General features: G+C 52.1%; 1 protein-coding gene across 4 annotated transcripts; it reads right to left on the reverse strand.

Moving 5' to 3' along the window:
* Window positions 1–955: 955 nt before the first annotated feature.
* PIANP (PILR alpha associated neural protein) lies at window positions 956–14,385 on the reverse strand. Of its 4 annotated transcripts, none has more exons than XM_056482681.1 (7): window positions 13,657–13,756; window positions 13,174–13,341; window positions 6,839–6,907; window positions 6,076–6,701; window positions 5,849–5,930; window positions 5,396–5,623; window positions 956–5,247 (listed from the first exon to the last, which is right to left on the reverse strand). In XM_056482681.1, exons 3-7 carry the CDS (start codon window positions 6,853–6,855, stop codon window positions 5,226–5,228), a joined length of 975 nt encoding a protein of 324 aa, XP_056338656.1. In that variant the 5' UTR covers window positions 6,856–6,907; window positions 13,174–13,341; window positions 13,657–13,756; the 3' UTR covers window positions 956–5,225. The 4 variants fall into 4 exon arrangements, with proteins under 4 accessions (XP_056338656.1, XP_056338740.1, XP_056338810.1 ...); XM_056482765.1 differs by lacking the exon at window positions 13,657–13,756 and adding an exon at window positions 14,201–14,385 and having other exon boundaries at window positions 962–5,247; XM_056482835.1 differs by lacking the exon at window positions 13,657–13,756 and adding an exon at window positions 14,201–14,342 and having other exon boundaries at window positions 962–5,247; window positions 6,076–6,698; window positions 6,811–6,907.
* Between the last annotated feature and the right edge of the window lie 7,234 nt (window positions 14,386–21,619).

Genomic DNA, 21,619 nt, shown 5'->3' on the forward strand with positions numbered 1-21,619 from the left:
TCAGCCTCTTGTGTGTCTGTACCCAGGACAGACACCACAGTAGTGTGTCTGCTCTCTGATCAGCCTGGGGCCACCACAACCCTCAGAGATCCTGTCCAGGGCACAGGGTGCCCTGTGAAGGGGCCTGGCCCTGCAGCAGGAAGGGTCCTTCCAGTGGGCAGAAACCCCAGAGTCAGAGGTCAGGTCTGGTCTGTGAAGCCTGCTCCTTCCTCCAAGAGTAAAGCAGAGGGTAAGGGACACCTCCAGTGCCAAAAGGACTCAGACAGGGCAGAGGGAGCAGGGGCTGGGAACCATCCCCGTGCCCAGCAGTCTTCCAGCCACTGCCAGGGAGCAGCCCTTTGGAGTGGCCATCGAGCCCGGTGCGCCCCCAGCCCCAATTGCCGCTGGGCTTGCGGAGTGGAGGAGCTGCAGGAGACAAGGATGCTTAATTACAGAGCAGCCCTGGAAACCAGCAACAGCAGCAGCACTGTGGCCAGGAGGGGAGGCAGCAGGGCTGTAAATAGAAATTGCGGAGGCAGCCGCGGGGAACAGAGTGAGAGAGGCTTCTGCGCCTGCAGCGCCGCAGGTCCCTCCCTTCCCCTCGGCTCCCGTCACCTCTCCCGGACACCCTGGTCCCCAGCGCGACAAGCAGCCCCAGGGCGTGCCTGGGAGGCAGCAGCTCCAGAGGCAGGACAGCGCCTTTGGGTGGAAAAGTGGATCGAGAAGGGCTCCTCCTCCACCAGGCGTCACCTCCATGGAAATGCATGAGGATGGTTAAAGAGCCCCTTTAGTCGGCAAAGAGACCGAGACAAGATGGACATGGGGCCAAATTGCCCTCTCTATTCCCAAGAAGAAAATGTGGGATGCCAGCGGTCTGAGCCCCCATCCCGATGGGGTCCGCCCAGGGTACAGTCCCTCTCATCCCACCCTGACTTTTCCAGTATGGCACCTTCCAGGGAAGCAAGAGGTCTTCTTTCAATATTTTGCAAAGTTTTATTTAAAAATGTTGAAACTAACATCCCACAAGATTTGAATATTTCACCACAAGGAGAAGAGAAATCCTACAAAAATATATATCACAGCGCACAAGGGCAGGGAAGGGGGAAGAGCGAGACTGAGCAGAGGAGCAGGAGGGAGGCCGGAGGGGAGGATGGCAGAACGAGACCAAGTGGCAAAGGGAGAACAAGAGAGGAGTAGGGAGAGCGAAACAGTAGGAGGGGAGAGAGAGCCAGGAGGGAGTCCGTGGTATGGGACAAGAGTGGGGAGAGGGAAAACAGTGGGAGAAGGAAAACAAGAGGAAAAGAGGAGTAGAGAGCCAGCAGTTGGTGAAGAAAGGGGACTTCTCTCTATGGTCCTCCCAGGGTAGGGCCAGGACTGCTGTGGGACGTTTGCAGGGATGTAGCTGGGGAGCTGGAGTTTGACCCAGGACTTTTGTGCTGCAGGTCTCAGCTCTAAGGCTGTGCCACAGATGTGGTTTGTCAGAGTGAAAAAAAAATCACAGTTTAATTCAGAACAGTCTCAAGGTGGTTCTGTTTGAGAACTCACAGGGAATGAGCAAACCACTGCTTTCCAAGCATTTTTCTTCAGAAGTGGAGTGAGAAATGAAGGGACCAGATTTGCAAGGGCACTTGGGTGCCATTGAGGAAGAGGTAGATAGCCCTCTCTGAATTTTGGGATTGCTTGGCTGGATGAAAGTCCCTGGAAACTGGACTGGAGGAGAGCTGTGGAAGCACACACCAGAGGTCTGCTCCCTGCCTACCAGTACAACCAGCCAGATGGGAAAGCCTAAGCAGGATTTGGCCTTGTGGTCATACAACTCTCTTGGGTAAAGAGAAGGAGACTTTAGTTCCTGCTTCAAAGCAGGAACTTCCCTCCCTTCCACTGTGCTCACAGAGAGAACACCCTTGGGTTCAAAAAGCCAGGACTCTCCAGGAGCTCAGCAGAGACACAGTTGCTTCATCTCACTCAGCCCACCTAGACGTTCCCTTTTAACAAGCAGCATAGAAATGTTGGGCAGAATTAGCCCAAGATTACGAACACTTCCAGTTGGTTTCCCTGCACACTTTTCTCTCTAATGGAAAGAAAAATCTTTTTGTTTCTAATGGAAAGGGAAAAAAAATCTTTCTCCTCCATTCATCTAGAGAGCAGGGAAACCTGATGGGCTGTGACTAAGAAGGTACTGTCCTCTGCCCTGTCTTGGTACTCAGTGCTGTCAACCCATCCATGTGCACATCCTACAAAATATTATCCTGGGCCAGGGTAGAGACTTCAGGCATGCTCTGGCTCCAATCTGTGTAGGGGAAGATGGTTTATAGGGCTCCAGTCATGGAGAAAACAGAACCAGTGGGATTATTTATTGACTGGAAGAAGCTTGTGTGTCCACGTGTGTTCTGAGTGTTTTGTTCTAGGGACAAAGCATAGCAACAAATGTTTGGGCAGGACAATGAAGTTGTTTCCCTGTATCTAAACTGTTTTGTGTGAGAGACTGATTATCATAAAAATGTATTTGGCTAGGAAAATTGTTCTTAGAAAAGATGTTCTTTATACCCAAGCCTCTGTTGTTATACGTTTTCTACACAGCTTCACCAGCTTTCCCCTCAGCACCGTATCCATGAAAGGTTTCACTCCCTGGAGATACTTTTACCAAAACCAAAGAAAAGTAAAAGAAGAAGGAAAAAACCCCAAAACCACCAAAATCTGTTTTGTTTGCAGAATTTACAAAAGCCTTCCCAGGAGAGCACAGGGCTTCCCCACATCAAGTATTGGAAAATGTTTTCACTATGCCTTCTGTGGTTCCCCTGCCACTTTCTTACAAACCTCTCCACACAGCATGTGGAAAGAGAAAGTCCAAGGACAGCCCTTGAAGTGGAAGAGTGTAAACTCTGGCCTTGTTTCAACAAATGCTGTTGATCAAAGAACAATCTAATTAATCTGGTCTGGAAGATTACTTCAGCCAGTTTCAGGTATTGTAAATTGCCAGCAATCAGCTGTGCAGTCTCCTGCAGATGTCCTTCCCCAGCAGGGACGTGCCAGGGAGAGGGGGAACAGAGGCAGCAATGAATGGGGCAGCGAGCAGGAACCACCACCTGGTCCTTCCCCATCCATCTGCAGCTTAAATGTGCACCAAAGCCTTGCATGGATCCTGAATAAGCACAGGCTCAGTAACAGATCAATCTACAGTAAAGCACTAATATCCCCTGCTGTAAGCACAGACTCAACCTGTGCTTAGACTAGAGATCTCCAGAGTCCTTTTCCACCTACGTCTTTCAGTCACTCTGTGCTTTTAATAAGCCAGTAATTTTATTTGACCTGTCATTTTCTCCAAATCTCTACTGTTTTTGGGAAGCTTATTGTAATTTACACTCTCATTTAAATGCCCTTCACTGTGAGTCAGATGGGACCCGAGAACACCTAATGGTTCAGCTGGGTAAACGGGCAGGACCAGGCCTTTTATGAAATTCTCTATGCTTTGTCTTACAAATAACAGGCTTTTAATGCAGAGATACAGGATGAAAGACCACTTCCCTCTCCCTAAGATGACTTTTGTCAGAGATCTTGAATGGTACATTAGGGCATTCAAACTGTGGGTGATTTTCCTCCCTCTGGGTTCATCAGTCTAGCAGCTAAAGGTGTTTGCACACCATAGGGGCAACCTAATCTAAATGTGCCTCTTTTCACCTCAGTGGTTGTCAATGTGGGATCTTAATTCATTTGAAGTTGTCCATAAAAGCTAAGAGAAACTATGGTCATTAAGCTGAAATTTGCCATCTCACACTTCCTCAAACTGACACCCGTGGGTCCATGCCTAGGAAGAGGTGGAGATGCACGGATCTTGCTCACAGAAATAAGTGACAGTGTGGCTGCCAGCCCCACGGACCACTGCAGCCCCAAAGGGCACACGCAATCATCCAATTTGGCCAGATACCTGTGCCATTGCTTTCAGTTTCTGACCAGCTGGGGAACTGAATGAAGCTTCACCTGGGAGCCCAGATACCCCTCTCTCATGCCCTTGGTGAGCACTGCCTTTGGCTGTCCAGTCACCTTGCACTCCAGGAGAGACCTACCAGCAGTACTTGGCAACCCTTCCAGTGTTGCCAAGGTCAACTCTAAAACACTCTTGGTCATCCCAGGCGCAGAGTCCTGTCTGCTGCCTTGTTGCCTGTGCCAGGAGTATCTGAAAGCAAATCTCTTCTTGAGCCCAGCAAAATTCAAGTTCCTTGTGCCCAGCAATGTCTGTATTCCGTGCTTTAGCTGTGTACAGGACACTTGCTAAATAACAAGGTGAGCAGAAGGCTCCACCTTGGATTTTCTGGAAAGCATCATCATAGACTGGTGTTACTCAGAAAAACCTTGCTGAAGGAGGCTGAAGGGGTGGAGAGGGACAGCGAGGAGGCTTTCAACAGATCAAAACATTTGGAAAGCTAAAGGAATCTTTTCCAACTTCAACTGGCAAGAGAAGTGGCATGGGGGTGGGAACTGAAGGGAAAAAACTGTGGACGGAAAGAGGAAGGAAGATACAAGCTGAAGAGAAAGAACCCAAAGGAGTCTTAGGCAGAAAGAAACTGGAAAGATGTGAATATCTTCCATCTAGTGGGAAGATAATGTTTCCTTCAAGGAAATGGGTTGTTGAGAGGGCCCAGGTGCTCTGTGAGCCTCTTCTGCCCAAGCTTCACCCACCCTTGGGACTCTCAGGAGGGCCAAGGTCTCAGGAACAGATGAAGCTGCCACCATCCAAGTCACCTGGCAGGCAATCCTGCAGCCACTGAACTCCAGACGTTCACTGCAAAGCACACGACATGGGAAGGGACACACGGAGGGTGAGGGCCCACGGGGACAGGGGTACGCCTTTCCACCTTGCCTACCCCCGGTATCAGGCATGCACTGGTGAGAGAGTCATGGAATCCAAGTGTGTCTGTGCACATATGCTAGAAGAGGGGCTGGGGAGGTCAAGATTTCACACCACCAAAACCAGCTGTCTTCCCTCCCTCCCACCATTCTGCTCTCTGTCACCCTGTCCTGCATGGGCAGGGCGGGTCCCCAGCCTTCCCCCAGCAGGAGGCTAAGGAGGCCCAGCTCGTCCATTTGCCCAGGCACATCCCGGTGCGGTTAGTTAATAATGGTGGTGGTGGTGGTGGGCTGTGGCACAAGGAGGTTGTTTTTTTCCTGGGGTAGCAGAGGCAGCGAGAGTCCGTGCTCGCCAGCTGTGACAGGAGGATGGGGTGCCAGCTCAGCCTCTCCCAGGAGCTTCACAGGTTCACCAGTGGGATTCTGGGGAAAGAGGGAATTGGAAATTAATTAGCGCTTCCACTGCCCCAACCCACTGCTCCTGCTAGCCAGCATCGCCTGTGCCCTGCCTCAGTGTGCCCGTCCCCCTGTCCCCTGCCAGCCCCTCTTGCCCCAGCACACTGGCACTCACCGGTTCAGCTGGAAGGCTGCATTCTTCCCGTGGCCACCCAGTTTCTCTGCACCCTCCTGGCCCTGCCTGGACTCCTCTGCCTCAGGTGTGGGGGTCAGGGGGTCGCCGTAGGGCCCCAGGATGCTGACGGTGGTGGGCGAGAGGTCTGTGAGGGGCTGCTGGCTCTCCTGCTGCCTCCCACTGCTCTGCTGCCCCGAGTGACGCCGGCGTTTCTGATTTCGGTCCCAGCTGTGGAGACAGTCAGGGGTGAGGAAGAGACAAGCCCCAGCCTTTGATGACAGAAAGGTTTGTAGGATGGACTCTGCTGCACTCAGCATTAGAGCCCAGTGCGGCAAACCTCGCAAGGGATTGCAGCGCCAGATCTGCACCCCTAGGACAAATGGGTCCCAAGCCCACAGTCCTCCTGTGGACAACAGCCCAGTGAGAGCTTCCATTGGCGCAAACCCCACTCACCAGAACTTGAATATGATTCCAGTGGCAACCAGGACAATGATTATGGAGATGGTGATGGTGACGTACAGCTGGGGGTCCACACCTGCGAGACAGAGGAGTGGGGGCTGTGATGGCCACTCCCTCCAGTCCCCAGAGAGCAGCCGGGCAAGGGGAGGTTCCTGATGAGTTTTGTAGAAGGAGCTGCTGCTGCAGGGGACTGGGATGAAAGGAGCAAAGGGCAGATTTACCTTCCCCCCGAGGCCCGAACAAGAAGGGCCGCAGGGTGGCTGGGGTCTCGCGCAGGTTGAGCCCCGCGTTGTGCAGGAGCGAGTGGGAGTTGGGCTGCGCCGTCGCCATCCCGTGCGGCGAGACAAAGGTGTATCCCAGCGGCGGGAAGCCCGGGTTGGCTGAGTTTGTGTCGCCTCCATCCTCATCCGACACCGTGGGGCCCCACACGATGGCCCAGGGGTACTGGGAGGAGGGCATGCCGTCCTCGAAGCCGGAGGGGGTGGCGGGCCGGGCGCCCGCGGCCTGGCGCCTCAGCCGCACCACGTGCCGCAGCTCTGCTGCCCGCGCGGGCAGGGTGCGCTGGCGCGGCTGGGCCGAGCGGGGATCCGAGCGGGGATCCGAGCGGGGATCCGAGCCGGGATCCGAGCCGGGATCCGAGCGGGAATCCCGCTCTGGCTGCGAGGTCCTTTCCCAGATGCAAATGGACCGCGGGGCCGAGGGGCTCCGGCGGGTGCAAAGAGGCCGAGGGGCCGCGGGGCCCCGAGAACGAAGAGACCATGTGCCGGGAGGAGGGACGGCCAAGACGACGAGGAGGAGATGCCACAGCTGCAGGGAGTGGATGCGGGAGAGGAGTGGAGGCATCCTGCTGCAGAGTGGGGAGAAGAAGAGAGCCTGATCTAAACGTTGTTCCTGTCAAAAGAGCGAGCAGCCGGGAGCAGCCCACCACCCACACTCCTGTTTTCTTCCTGCCTCACCTGCCAGTGTGGGGAGCTGTGAACCTACCAGGCACTGGGCTCCATCTCAGACGCAACAGTGTCTTTGCTCAGTCAGGATCTTGTCTCATCTTCTTCACTGGAACCAAAAAGGAGGGGTGTCAGTGTCCCCTTGCAGACAGTGTGTGCCGCCCCAGGTGAGCTCCCGGTAGGCAGGCAGGATGAGGGGAGTCCATGCGCACACGTGCACCCTCTCCTGCTCCCATGCCCCCCATGCACGGAGGTGCATCGTCCCCTCCCGGATGCCAAGTCCACGCAGAAACACACGCATTAGCATATGCTCACAAAAGCAAGGAGCGATCTCCGGAGCACACGTGCCCGGGCACATGCGCAGCTTCCCCAGGGACTCTCTTGTGTGAGGGCCGAGAGGGGGATTCAGCATCTTTGTTTGCTTATCGCTGGAACAAGTTGGAATCTTAATTCCTGTGTTTATTTATAGTCTGGAGTGTGTAATCCATTTATTAAAAGAGAGCCTCTTCATTGTGTGCCAGAGCGAGGGAGCGAGAGGGGAAGCACGAGAGTGGTAAACCAAGATGACTGAGAAAGAGTGAATCAGCGAGAAAAAGTCCAGCCTCGCTAAAGAATTTAAGAGAAAAAATATGCCTATCAAATATTTAGTATTTACTTTCCTCTTAGCTAACATGAAATTACCTTCCCGCACTCCTTGTCTTAACGTCCTCTGCATTGTCCCATTCTTCCCTTTCTCCCTTATTCCTCAGTTTTCTCCTCCACCTCCCACAGCTGAGCAACAAAAGCACGGAGTGAGGTCGGGTCGCTCAGGCGGGTTTCTGCCCCGGACGCCCAGCACGCTCCGGCCCCAGCGCGGTGCTCAGCAGCCCGGCTGCCCTTGGTGCTGCCCGCCCTTCCCTCGGCCGGGCACAGCGCCGTGCCGGCCCTTCCCCGGCGAGCTCCTGTGTGCCTGACCCCGGCTCCTCTCGGCAACCGCACGCACACACAGCACAAAAAGGAAAAATTCATGCGAGATGTTCAGCCTGCTCCTTCATCGTGAAGGGGAAAGCATGAATGCCGACAGCCCCACGGTCATGCCCTCCTGTGGCTGCCGGGATGGAGAAACAGAGATGCTTGGCTAGGGGAGTCAATGCAGAGGCTAACCCTGTCCCTCCAGCGCTGAGCCAGCTGTGCTGCACCTCCCGGCTTCCAAGGGGTGACTGCCATCCTCCCCTGCTCACCCCACGCCCTGAACAAAAACTGCAGCCCCTCCTGCGTGGGAGGCTTCCTCTTCCTGAGGGAAGAGCCCAGGGCTGGCTGTGATATACACCTGAGAAGAAGGGCCAGGAGGAAAGGCACCCAAGACTAAGTAGCTGTCTAGCTCCTGCTGCATTAACCGGGTATATTTTTAGTTCCCTTCTGTTAAATATTTAAACAAAGTTCACTGAAAAAAAAAAAAAAAAAAAAAAAAAAAGAATTGTTGGCTAATGTGCCCTGCCCCTCCCTCCGGGGCAAGATCAGTCTCTGGAGGGATCCTGAGATGAAGATGAGGAGAAAAGAGCAGCTATTCTAAGCATTTCTTTGTTCTTTGCTCCTGAACCTCTAAGCCTTGGAGGGGACTCAATGTTAAAATGCAGCTCTGCAGAGAGGCAGCAGAATGGAGTAAGTTTCTTCTGAAGCCAGGTACTGGCGAGATCTTGGCCATCTGGATTAAGATCACTATGCCGTAGAAGATCATGTCTGGCAACACAAATCCATGACAGAATTTATTTTGTACTTTGAAAGGGAGGGAATTCCAAGCATGGAGGACCTCCTTGTGTGAATCCCCAGGATGGAGGACACACAAGTTGCAGGAGAGGTTTCAAGGTGGCTTGGAGTGCCTGAGGCCATGCCTGGGACTCATTACGGGACAATTCCCTGGGATGAAGAGCCTGCTGTGCTTATGGCAGAGCACTCTCAGTCATAGCTCAAGTCTTCAGGGGCTGGGGGCTGTTTTTCATTGGGAAGCAGGAGATGTGGGGCTGGACAGTGCCATCCCAGCATGGGTGACCTTCTCCAAGTGCAGGTAGTGTGGTACAGTGGTGGTGCATTGTGTAACCTCTAGCACTCCTCCTAACAATGGCTCGACCCTCCGAAATGTGCCTGGGGGTAGGAATGCTGGGGTCACTGTGCTCACCTCGCTTGTTGGGAGATCTCATGATGGAGACATCACTGCTCTTCTAAGCTGAGATTGTGAGCTCCAGTAATGACACCCCAGTCTATAGACTTCCAGAGTTGAAAACTTGGGAATAAAAAACTCCACAGAGCCAAATCCTGGATGGCTTTCTCACATGGTTGTCTAAATTTCAGCCCTATGGAGCAGATAACGTATGGAATGAGCTGACGAGGGGTGAGCCCCAGCACTGACCACCTCATGCACACATGGTGCTGAGGAAGGGACAGCCCATACACGGGGGTGCAAGCCTCAGACTGGACACACTCTGTGCATGGTTTCTGCTGCCTAGAGTGAAGGGCTGGTGATTCCCAATGCCCCCACCCCCAAAGGAGGCTCCAGAGGGGTGCAGGAATGATGCAAAATCGGTTTGCATCACATTCTGGTTCGTTAATGAGGTTGTGGCCAAAGACTGAGAGTGTGTCCTGCACTGGCACACCCATGGCTGATTGTGGAGGAGCTGGGAGCAGGAGAGAGGTGTCTCCCATGGAAGGTGTGGAAGCAAAGGAAGGCTTCAGGTGAAAATACCAAGCAGTGCAGGCTGGATTCCACCGTGCTTGGAGCGTTTGTGTTCGAAATGGAGCATAGATGTCCCTGTGGATTATTGACTAAACAGCAGAAAAAGCATGTCTGGGGCACTCTGCGGTCAGCCACCGGCAGCAGGATTGTGTCCTGGGCACCGACCCTGCTGTGTGGGAGGGCAAGAGTAACGTTTGGCTCTGGATGCAGCTCCCAGTGTGGATCCTGAATAAACTGGTAGACCTTCAGAGCAGAGGAGGGGATGCCAATGCTCTTACTGGATGTGTCAATCCCACCTTATACCATTCAGGAAGCCTTTGTGTGCCAGAGCAGAGAGACTGGATTTCTGCACCAGTACCTCGTGGCAAGGCTGTTGCTTTCATATGTGTTTCCCAGGTCTAATGGCAATAAAACTGGACACAGGTGCTCGCAGGGTCTGAACAAGAAACCTGTATACTTTCACTCTAGGTACAGAGCCTTCATCTCAGCGTTCCGGTCCTGTGATGCACAGATGACAGAGTGCGAATGACAAAGCTCTTTACCCAGAGCACTTCATTGAGCTCAGTTTGTGAATCTTGGTGCTTGAAAGCAGTGAGTAAGAATTACACTGTTCTTTGCTACTGCTTATGGACCCCACCATCACTCCAGATTGGGGCTAATCTGCTAGGAGCTGCTCTCATGCATTTGCAGGATGGAAGCATGAATCCTGCTGCTGTTCCCCACACCCATCTGTGCTTCCTCCCTCTTTGTAAGTCTCCTGCAGCATGGACTTGCTGTTGCTGGGACATGAGAGAGCAGATCTCGGTAGCCAAGCCCCAAAGCATACATATCAGTTCACCAAGCAGGGCTGGGAATTTACATCCTACCTAATGGTTAGGAGCAAAGCCTGCTGCACTTCTGTTCAGAGCAGGGAGCTCTGACTAAACCCTGAATGTGACACCCTGAGCTCTGGAGTTCAGACACTCCTGTGCCCCCAGAAAGCCCTAGGATTCACTTATGATAACCCCTTCTCCATGTTCAGGATTCTTGTACACCTTAATGCCACAGATAAATCCTATCCAAATAGAAAAGGCAACACAGGAATAAAAGAACCAAGGTGCCAGCTGTATGCTGTAACTCCCTCACATCAAGTGCAATCTGTAACCTTCTGTTACAAAATGCCGAAGTTTGACAAATTCAAATGAGGAACAATACTATTAATAAAGAGGGTCACACACCAGCACAATTCACCTAGGCAGGTGGTGTGTTCCCTACTGCCTGCAGCCTCTGCCTGGCTGTATTCCTAAAAGAGATGCTACAGTTCAATCAGAAGTTATGGGCTTGGTGCAGGAAATTAAATTGGTGAAATTCTCTGGCCTGTGCTCTGCTGTAGGTCAGTCTCGATGATCAAAATGGTCCCTCCGGCCTTAAAATCTGAGAATCTCACAGCTTTCTCGATGCCTAGCTGAGATCAGCTCTGACTGGAGAGCAGTTGGATGAAGCCAAGCGCACACAAGCCGTGTTAGTGAGGAGCGGGTAGAGGCTCCTTCCATCCAGGGATGGGAAAAGAGTTGCACCCGATTCTGTCTGGCTCATCTGGCAGATGATGATCTATCTGTATTTTTGTAACATCTAGAGCTTGACTGCTGTGATACTGTGCCTCTAGGAATGAAGCTGTCTGCTCTCAGAGCACTCCAGCTAGTTCAGAATGCAGCAGTCTGTTTGCTCGGCGACTCAAGCTGCCGGGAATGCATCACCGTGCCCCTCTGCACCCCACGTCGCCTCGCCTCTCCTTTGAGCACAGAGTCCAGTGCAAGGTCTCCAAACCAGCATTCAAAGCCCAGCATGGGACAGGCCCCAGTGACCTAAGCAATCAATCACCTCTCCTTATGCAGCGATGACCTCACATGACGGATATATTCCACTGGAACAATGAAATTGCCAACGAGTTTGGGGAGAGGGGGAAGGGATGGAAGAAGGGTAAAGAGGCTCATGACCCTGAAAAATGGAACATTCACAAGAGCTGGGCGAAGATTATGAAACTTACTGCTGGCTGAAATAACGCTCACCATTAGCAACCCCGCAGCACCGAGAGCTTCATGCAAATCCTTGCTTTGCCCAGCTCCCCCACTGCAACGATTCCACTCGGAATCGTGATGAAAAAAATCAAAACAGACCTGAGGAGCACCTGGCCCTCCTTACAGAGAAGGAATGCTAGGCTTGCTGTCATTTTTTAATCTCCCAGCCAGCATAAGGGCTATGGTGACAGCTGCTGATACGAGATTGTGATCTGGGACCACGGAAGCTAGCAGCTATCTCCAAGCACTGAGCAGAGCAAGTTCAGGCACCAGCAGCGAGACCTCCCCACACTGCGTGATGGCCAGGGCACACCACACCTGTATTTATCTCAGTGGCCACGAACAGCCCGGAGTTCATGGTCCAAGAGGCAGAGATGCAGTCATTACTGGTTTGGCAGCAGGAAGCATGAACCCCGGTGTTGGTGAAAAGGGGTTATGTATATGCCCTGCTGTATTCGGCTGGGTGGGGACAGGGAAAGGGCAAAATCCCAGAGCAGATGACCCAGGGAGACAATTCTGCTGCAATCGGAGGAGTTTTGGCAGCTGGGACTGTGAATCCGAATGCTGGTACCCTGGGGTGGAGATGCCAAGCCCATCCAGGGAAAAAGTTCCTGCTATGCATGGGGCTGGGGGCAGCACCTCCCAGAGCTGGCTGAATTTGGGGGCTGGTAGTTGGAATGCAGCGGCTCACGTCAGGCTGCTCTAGCTGATGTCTGAGGCTGAGAAGGTTGGTGGCAGCACCCTGGAGGATCCAGCAGGATCCTGGAGGGGCTGACACTGCTCGCCCTGAGTCAGTGCAGGTCCTGCAGCGTTCAGTGGCTTGCTGATAGGAATTCCCGTGCCAGGCTGCGAGGGTAAGCACTTATGGTAATTCTAGGCTGGGGCAGAATGCAGGGCTGTAAGAGTGATGCTGCATTTGGATGTTTTCATAGCAAAGGAATGGGTGTGTGAAAGCCCATCAATGGTCCTCTGAGCTTAAGTCTCCCTGCATTTGGGAACTGTAAATGTGGCCCCATTCCAAGAAGCACTCTAGGATGCCGGTCCCCTGCCATCTAGTGCCTGCCTGCAATACATGTCATGAGTCTGACAATCTTCTGCCTCCCAGTTTCCTACTGTTCCCGGGCATCCAAGTGCTTCAAGTGCTCAGTCTCCACATCTGAATTGCTCTCTTTTGCAGGGTGCACCCTTGGCCAGGTAGGAGGTGGGATTGACCCCTCTGTTTCCTTTCTCCAGCTGCGCCAATTTGGCTGAAGTCGCCTTCCTCAGCGCAGGCTCCAGTGCTCCAGCACAACAGGTCTGTGATGGAGCCCGGAGCTGGAGGGTAAGAGGCAGCGATCCCTCGGCTGTGCCCCCTCCCTCCCGGCCCCTCAGGCATCCCCTGCCCCCGACTAAAAGAGGAGGAAAAGGAGGGGGGAAGAAGGAGGCAGCCGGCTAGAAGGAGACAGAGCACCCAGATCGGGAAAGGGAAAAGAAAAAGGGGGAGAAAGGACACAGGGAAGGAGACGGGGAGAGATGACTTGGAGACGGGCACGCAGCTCCCCTCCTCCCCGCCCCTGCAGCCCCGTCCCCACTCTGTCCCCCAAGCCCGGGCCGAGAGGATGAACTTACCTTGCGGGGAGACGAGTGGGGCGCAGCCGGGGCGGCGGAGCAGAGGGCTGAGGGAGCACAGCTGCTGCTGCCCGTGCCTCTCATGGCCAGGACGAAGGAAGGAGAGGAGGAGGAGGAGGAGGAAGAGGAGGAGGAGGAGGAGGAAGGTTTGCTGAGGCTGAGCCTTGGCTGAGGGAGAGGGAGCGAGAGATGCCTTGAAATAAACAGCTGCCGAGGACTGGTCCAGCCCCTCTTTCTCTCTCTCTGTCTCTGTCTCTCTCGCTCGCTGCCTCCCGTTAACCCCATGGCTGCTGGCACGGGCGCGCCCGGCCCCGTGGCCCCCGCTGCAGCCCGTGGGAGCGCCGGGGCTCCTGGCGGGGGCAGCGGCCGGGCCGGGGCAGCGCGTCCCCCCGGCCCGGAGCCCCCTGCCCCGGCGGCGGGCGCGACGGCTCCTCCCGCTCCCTCCCGCCCCGCCGCGCTCCCGCAGCCCCGCGCCCGCCGGACCTGCCCCCCGCCGCCGCCCGCCGCTGCCCGCACGGCGCGGCTCCGCTCGGCTCCGCTCCGCTCCGCTCCCCCGTCTCGTCGGTTATTTCGGGATCTTCACAGGAAGCGATTAGGTTGCCATGGAGAGAGGTGTCTCCAAGGGACCCGTCGCTCCAGCTCGCTCCGGCGAATGCCACCCCCGGACCGGTCCGTCCTTGGGGGCGGAGGCCCCCCGGGATCCCCCTCCCCCGGGCTGCCCTCCGGGGCTCATCCCCGCCGCCCCTCGCCTTCCGCCCCGCAGCAGTGCCCTCGGGGAGATGCTACCCCTCGGGCCCGCCCCCCGTCCCCGTCCCCGCATCCATCATCCCCGGGCTTCGGGCCCCCGGGCCCCCGTGGCCGCCGCGATACCGGGAGGGGGGCGGCAGAGCGGCGGCCCCGGCGAGGCGCACCCTCGGCGGGGGCTCGGTCGAGCCTGACGGGCAGAGCCCGTGGGACACATGGGTGAGGTAGGAGCGATGGGGAAGCGGCGGGGGGAGGAGGGGGATCCGTCCAAGGTGTGTTTTACCCGCTGAGAGATCACCCAGGTCTTTTGAGCGTGTCCCCAAGCGCGTTTCTGCCAGGGATCGATGGGATGCGTCTGGAAATGGTGGGGATGTGACAGCAAAATTAAAGAAAGAAGCTGATGTGCCTTTGAGGGGCCCTGTTTCACAGGGAACATCTCCCTCCACCATCAAGAACCAAACAGAAAGCACAGACCAAATCAGAAGGGAGCAGCTGAGCAACCAACGGGCAAGAGAAGAAAGTCAATGACAGAGAGACAGTTTCCACTCCAGGGCCTGAAATATGAGGAAGCAAGAAAGTAATTTCCTCAGATCCTCGAAAACAATCAAACTTGTCATCATAAAGTGATGAGGAAAGACTGTGACTGACCCTGGGAAAAAAAAATACCAGAAAGAAATAGTAGAGACAGCACTGAGCTGTAAAGCAACCTGCCACTGCATCAGGGATGCACGCAGGTGACAAATGGACACACAGTACTAAGCCTGAGCATGACAGGATGGCCAGAACAGGTCATGCCAACTTAGGACAGATGTCTGAAGGGTCTGAGTCTGTTCTTCACCAGGCCTCCTGCGATCTGTGCTCTTGAACCAGGCTGCTCTGAGCTTTCCAATGCCAGGATATTTGAGTCTTGTGTGTGAAATTGTGAACATGTTCAGGAGAGTCAACAGGTTTTTCACGTTTGGGAGTGATGTTGGTGCGTGTTTGGAGGGCTGGCACAGGGATGGGGATGTGTTAAGGCTCGCTGTCACTGGGAGGTCATGGTGGGGGAGGAGGACACTGCGGGCAGTGGTGTCACGGCCGAGGTTTGTGTGAGACACCACTGTGTGTCACCAGGCACGCACACGTCAAACCCCCCGGCTTTTGTCCCGTTCGTGTACATGGGGTTTTATGTCAGAGATTATCCTGGCTCCTGTCCCACTCCAGCCTTTTCATCTCCAGCTCTCAAAGGACTTGTACAAATCATCTGCGCAAACCTTGCTCAGTGATCCCTCACACTCTCATCCCAAGAAACCCCCTGTACAGATATGGTGGAGCAGCACAAGTCAGTGTTCAGCTTCTCTCACTCTCTGCATTTCTTTTCCCTTTCTCACCTGGGAATAGCAGAGGATAGAAAGCTCTGGAAGGGGCTGCATCAGGCACATAGGCTCTCTCTGACCTTTTCAAATCCTGACGAATGTGTTTAGTATAATTGGGAAGCACAAAACAGAGGAGAAATTTCAACCAGGGAAAGGTCAACTAAAGGGTGAAAATCCAAATGACGCAAACACTGAAAATCCCCCTGAAGAGTAAAACTACAGAAGGAAGCAAAAGGAGTCAGAAATGTGAGAGAGGACAAGGAGCAGGATTTTTTTAGGGACCAAGGAAACCTTCGTAGATGTCGTGGGGAGAGTCAGGAAAGCCGTCAAGATGATGGGAACAGAGAGCTCAAGGGCTGATGTCACCTGTACCTCACTCTTACTTGATACAAATGGAATGGCTTGTTTAGTTTCCTTTTCAAAGGAAAGCTAATGTGAAATTACATGGAAATTTGAGGGGAGAGATGGAATCAGGTGTTACTGGCTGTTATTTCTGTCTGGCAGTGATCACATACAGATCATTTACACCCAGGAGTCCTGAGCCCAGGCAGGCCACTGCTGCTGGTTTTACTGTTGTTTCCTAAGGGAAGAGAGACCCATGTTGTTGCCTTGCTACCTGCAGAATCCTGTCTGTCTGTCTTTCTGTTAGTTGCCATGGATTTGACAAAATGACCAGATTCTAAAAGGTAAATAAGCTCCAACAAATTGTATGAAAACCAGCAGCCTGACAGAGGAAAGAAATGCTTCCAATGCCTGTGCTGGAATAGAGCCTGTAGCCATGCTGCTGGGCAAAGCCCCACAGGTCAGAGTAGTCCATCCAGCAGGCCAAAAGAATTAAGCAGAAAATGTTGGAAAAGCTGTGTTGTTTCAGAAACAAATCAAAAAGCTATGAACTATGTAAAAAAAGCTGTGTAATGTTAGAGAGTGGAGGGGGAGCCCAGTGATGCAGACTGTAGAAGAAATTGCCCCTCAGAGACGTGGCAAGCTGTGGAAAGGGTACCATCAACAGACTCCAGCTGAGGGTACGGTAGTGGAAAGTACAGAACATACAGGAGAAAAGTCCACAGAGAATCCAGTTTCCTCTGCCCTATTGCTCACCAAACAAGGGGTTAATAAGCTTTGGAATATCAGAGGCATCCCAGAAGACTAGAAGAGAACTGTGCCCTGTGAATATTTGTAAAGAGCAAACAGAAGACCTGAAAAATTCTAGGCAAAGCAACAAAGAGCCGATATGAGATTCTTCAGTTAATGCCAATCAGCCTGGTTTGGAGGAAACTGATCTTGCTGCATAAACTTGTTTTGTTCTTGTCAGTCTTTGATGTGACTACAGGTTTGTTTGGGAAAGGTGATGGCTTAGATCTATCCAGGCTTCTGGAAGTGTTAATTTCCCAAAGCATGCTGATAAGAAAAAAAAAAGCGTTATGCAACATTAACAGAGCAGGAGGTTAAGTGAGCTGGTTAACTCCATTTAACGCCCTGTAAACACAAAGGAGGTCATCCCTGGAAGCCCACCATTAAGTGGCAGTGTTTCTTACGTGGATGCCCAGGAACGAGCCCTGGGTCAGGTATGACTCACCATTTTATTCATGGTGAGCAGATATAGTTCATCCTGACACAATTTACTGAGGGCACAAATATTGTTAGAGTGTTAAAAATAATGAGGATAGGACCAGGACAGAGTGACCTGCCCCTTTCAGTAAGGTGGTCATTCTCATAAAACTTCTTATAAGACTGTTGAGACCAAATTGTACAGCCATGAACAGGAAAAAAATGCCCATGTCTACAGAGAACAACTTCCAGTCTCAAAAAGAAGTGCGCTGAAAAAGATATGGGGATTATAACAGGCAGAAAACTGAACACAGAATCAGTGGTCCAGGATGCAGCAATGAATCTGAAGTGATGATCCCTGTCTGTGTAAAAACAGAAGTAAGGATGGGAAGCAAGGAAACTATTAAACCTCTCTCTGTGTCTGAGTAAGTCTCATGCTGGAAAACTGTACAGTGCTTTATGCTCCATATTTAAAAATAACTTTGAATCAAAGGTGATATGAAGGCTGGAGATCTCAGTAATTTAAAGAGGTCAACCTGTTTAATATATCAAAAGGCAGAACGAGACATGACTTGCTTGCAGTATCACTCCTTTCCTGGAGAAAAGTCTACCAAATATTCTGGCAGAGAATAACAAGAGCCAGTCACTGGAGAGTGATTAATCACAGAAACAAACTACCTAGTGAAGTGCAAGATCCTCTCTATTCTGGAGTCTTTGAATCACAACCAGAGGCCTGTCTGGAGCACAGTTCCTGGTCTGCAAAATCCTGAGGACTGTAAGAGCAGATGAGAAGAAGAATCATTGTGCAGTTACCCTCAAGCAGCTGATACTGGGCTGACTTTAGGTGCAAGCCCTGTGTGCCTTAGCCCAGTACAAACTAAAGGGTTAAAAGCCTTTAGTATCCAAGAGAGTCATGTCCTTTGTCCTTACAGTGATTCTGTCTCAGAGTCTGTGTTACACACAGTTGTGAAAAATCATCTCATGAGATGTGACTCTGCTATGTTTGGAGAAGGACTGGTGAAAAAAAACATCTTCAGCGTTTTGACAAGTTATTTGGATTCTGTGGTGGTGAAGAAAGGAACAACCTAGAATGAGCCCGTACAGCTCTAGAGCTTTAAAGTGGGACAGTGAGCACAGAGGAAAGAAAGTGGATCTATGGCACAAAGAGAATGGAGGTTCCCTTCTGTAAAGATCAGAGCAAGATCAGAAGAGAAGGATGATGCTAGGGGGTGGTTACAGCTAGGATCAGAAATCCCAAACATTCAGAAATAACAACACAGAACGTCTCCATGTCACAAGATTTATCTTAAAATTATGAAATGCTGTACAGACTTGCTTTCATCTGCACTCTTCACCTCCTACTTTCAGCTCTTTTGGTTACATGAAAATCACATTTCACAGTTTCCCTGTGACCATAAAGATAGGTGTCTGCTTTGTGAGGAAAGCAAAAGCATGGAAGTTACTGACTCCAGGAGGCTGAAATTTAATTTCAACACCCAGCACTCCAATCTAGGGATGAGGCCAAAGTTTTGCAAAGTTGTGGAGATGTCACCCATAACTTGCACTCGTGAGGACAGTGACTTTCTCATTTGGAGAGTGCAGGATTTGAGTAGTTCAAAGGACCTTCCCCTTGATGCAGGACAAAAAAGTTGCAGACAAAAACATAGGGACCCTGCACACAGGACATAGGAACTGGGCCTGAAGTGGAGAAGGAGAGAGCAAGCATCATGTAGCTAGGATGCTCAGGCTGCCAGGCTTTATCTAACTAATAATGAAAGGCAGCAAGCGTGTCAGAGAGTGTGAGAGAAACAGATCGATAGAGATAAAACTGAGATGGAAGGAGCTGGCAAGGGGGTGGGGAAGAGAGTAATAAAACACTACAAATCAGCAAGGTTATGTTTGAACCTGATTTGGATGCACTCTGCACTACTGTAAGTGAAGACAGCAGGTGTGAGGCTATGGTGAATCGGCCTAAATACAGGAACAGAGAGGGAAAAGCAGCGAGGAGATGGTGCCCTTGTCAATATTGCCCTGCAACCTGCCTTCATAGCTCTCAGCCAACCTTGCCTGCCTTGCCTCTCCTTTCATTCTGCTGTATGGAGAAGCCCAAATGCTGCTGGCTCTGAGAATACAGACTCATAGACTCTCCGGCTTCCCTGGATCATCATGGTCTTCCTGAAGAAATGTCTGTTGGGTAAAATGTGTCTTGGTCCCATTTTACCTGACTTGAGCGTAGGAAATGCTCCTTACTACTGTATTAATTGAGGACCCAGGGAAGCTTCCAACAAAGCCCACAACATGCTGGGTGTGAGGAACTTTCCTAGGAGAGCTCATTGACTACTGACTCATTGCCTACACTTAGTTACCAATGGAAGATGAAGTTTCTTTGCTCAGCTTCAGATTTTTGAGGCAAAGGAGACTGTGACATCTCAAAGCTAAGATCATCAGAACACATAAATGAAAGTGTGCCCTATAAGAGCAGAGCTGAGGGTTTCGGTACCTTCCCCTCTCAGGGCACATATTTGCTTCTCTAACCCTGCACTCAGAGCTGTTTTGCTCCTTATGCCTGGAATTAGTTTGAAGTGATGTCCACCTAATCTTCGTGTCATGATCATTAATGTTAAAAGTTCAGTTTTTCACACTGACCATTGCTGTCCACATCCTTTCCTCCTTCTGTCAGCAGCCTCAGTGAGGAGAACAAACACTAAAGGAGCCTTAGGGACTGAAGAGGATGACCCTGAGAAGGAGTAGTGACAATCCATATAGTTGTACAAATGAGCTTGGGAGACAACGGTCAAACTCCCCAAGGCAGCCACGGGTTGTATTTTCCAGCTCCAAAATGGTGTTTGGAGCAGAACTGTACCCCAAAGGAACCTTCTCCATGACTCAGCCACAGCAGCTGTGTGACAAGAACTAGAGTCAAAGCAAGAGAAGAGAGTTGTTGATACTGGCAAGTAAAAGCTTAACAAACGTAGACTTTACCCAGATGAAGATTTCAAGATGTTACACTCATTTCAAGATGTTATGCTTACAGAAGTCTGGCAAAGCACAAGTCAACTGCCTTTAATATGCACTAAACTGATACAGCTGAAGACCAAATCTCTCGCTGGCAATCATGTGCTGGAGTGCAAACTTGCCCTGATAGCTCTGCAATTTTATCATGCTAAAACCATACTGCCTGCATAGACTGTATCAGGCTCCTATCAATCTGTTGCCTCTTTTTCTTTCATGGAAAATCATTGTGGATTTCTGAAGAAGCCAGCCATGGGGAAACTCTTGGTCAAACAGCTTAATGTGGCTTATTGAAATGCACACTGGCTGCACCCCTCCCAGTCCCCTCAGACCTCACCTCTGATTTGTACCCTGTGATTTGTACAAGATGAGAAGAATCCAAAATTTTGGGGTTTTCTCCCCAAATGACCCCCACTTTTTATCCTCTCTCACCTGGCACAGGGAACTGCGCTCTCAACAATGACTGCATTGCTGCAGCTCATACACCCACGAAGAGGTACTTAAGGTGCACTACAAACATTTCTATCCTTGTGGAGCGTTTAAACTATCTTTTTATGGCCATACCCTGCCTGCATCAGGGATGCATTTCTTGAGAAGTGCGATGGTTAATGATTCAGCAGATAGTAAAGTCATTTTTTTTGTAAAAATTAATGCAGTAGAGGAATGGAGGCATGCAGGGATTTAAGAAATGCTCAGCTTAAGTACATAAGTACGGTTCTTTGCAACATAAGATTTTTTACATTTACATATCTCCAAAATACTGCCCAAAATAGTGAGATCTTAATGGTGTGAAAGCAAAAATGAGAGTGATGTGTGGGCACACACAAGGTATTCCATGCACCTCTTTTAGTTCTGGTGTGATGCTTATAGAATAGATCATTGAGATGTGAAAAACACCATGCCATATAGTAGTGCATCTCTTTTCTCAACAGTTATTTCATCATTAATCATAGAATCACAGAATGGTTTGGGTTGGAAGGGATCTTAAAAATAATCTTTTTCCATCACCCCTGCTGGAGGCAGGGAGGTGTGCTATAAGACCACGTGTCCCAGAGCTCCATCTATCCTGGCTTTGAACATTTCCAGGTGTATGGATGAAAAGCAGATATTCACCAGACTGGCAAGACCCATAAACACGTGGATATTCATCTGGCACTGATTCCTTTTTGGGACATACCTCACTATGGCTGAGCAGCCTGGGGGAGTTTTGACCGAGGATGGGTCATGAAAAATTAAAGATCCGTGAGCAGACGCTGCTGGTGAGCAAGGCAAGGCATGGAAAAAGTGCAGAACGGAGCTGAGGACTGGCTGCGCCTGTGACCAGCAGGACCAAGGCTGCGATCAGCCGGTGGCCGATGTCTGCCTGGGCAGAGGCTGCGCTCCCCTGGCACACCGCAGCCCAGGCTGGCCCGGGGACATGAACGCTGCCGCGGCAGGGTGACAAGGGCGGCCGGGAGTGGCCGGGAGTGGCCTGGGATGGCCGGGAATGGCCTGGGATGGCCTGGGATGGCTGCAGGACGCGGCAGACGGAGCGGACGCACCCGGGACGGACGAGGCGCCGCCGCGACCCGCAGCTCTCGGCCCCGCCAGAGGGGGGCGCCCTGGCGGCTCGACTGCGCCGCCGCGCTGCGCCCGGCCCGGCCAATGAGGAGGCGGCGGGGGCGGGACGAGCCGCGGCTCCGCCAATGGGCGGCGGGTGCGCGTCACACGCGGAAGCGGCCGCCGTGCGCGGCGGTGTGGGGCGGTGCGCGGGGCCGGCCGGGAGCGCCGGGGCCGCGGCCGGGGTG

Source organism: Oenanthe melanoleuca, chromosome 1 (assembly GCF_029582105.1).
Source record: "Oenanthe melanoleuca isolate GR-GAL-2019-014 chromosome 1, OMel1.0, whole genome shotgun sequence".
Taxonomy (NCBI): Eukaryota; Metazoa; Chordata; class Aves; order Passeriformes; family Muscicapidae; genus Oenanthe; species Oenanthe melanoleuca.

Excerpts from the sequence above, each read along its gene's own strand:
- PIANP (XM_056482681.1), bottom strand. Across the intron at positions 5,931-6,075 it reads GTTCGGGCCTCGGGGGGAAG|GTGTGGACCCCCAGCTGTAC; the intron begins GTAAATCTGCCC and ends TCTGTCTCGCAG. Across the intron at positions 5,624-5,848 it reads GGAATCATATTCAAGTTCTG|CTGGGACCGAAATCAGAAAC; the intron begins GTGAGTGGGGTT and ends CTGTCTCCACAG.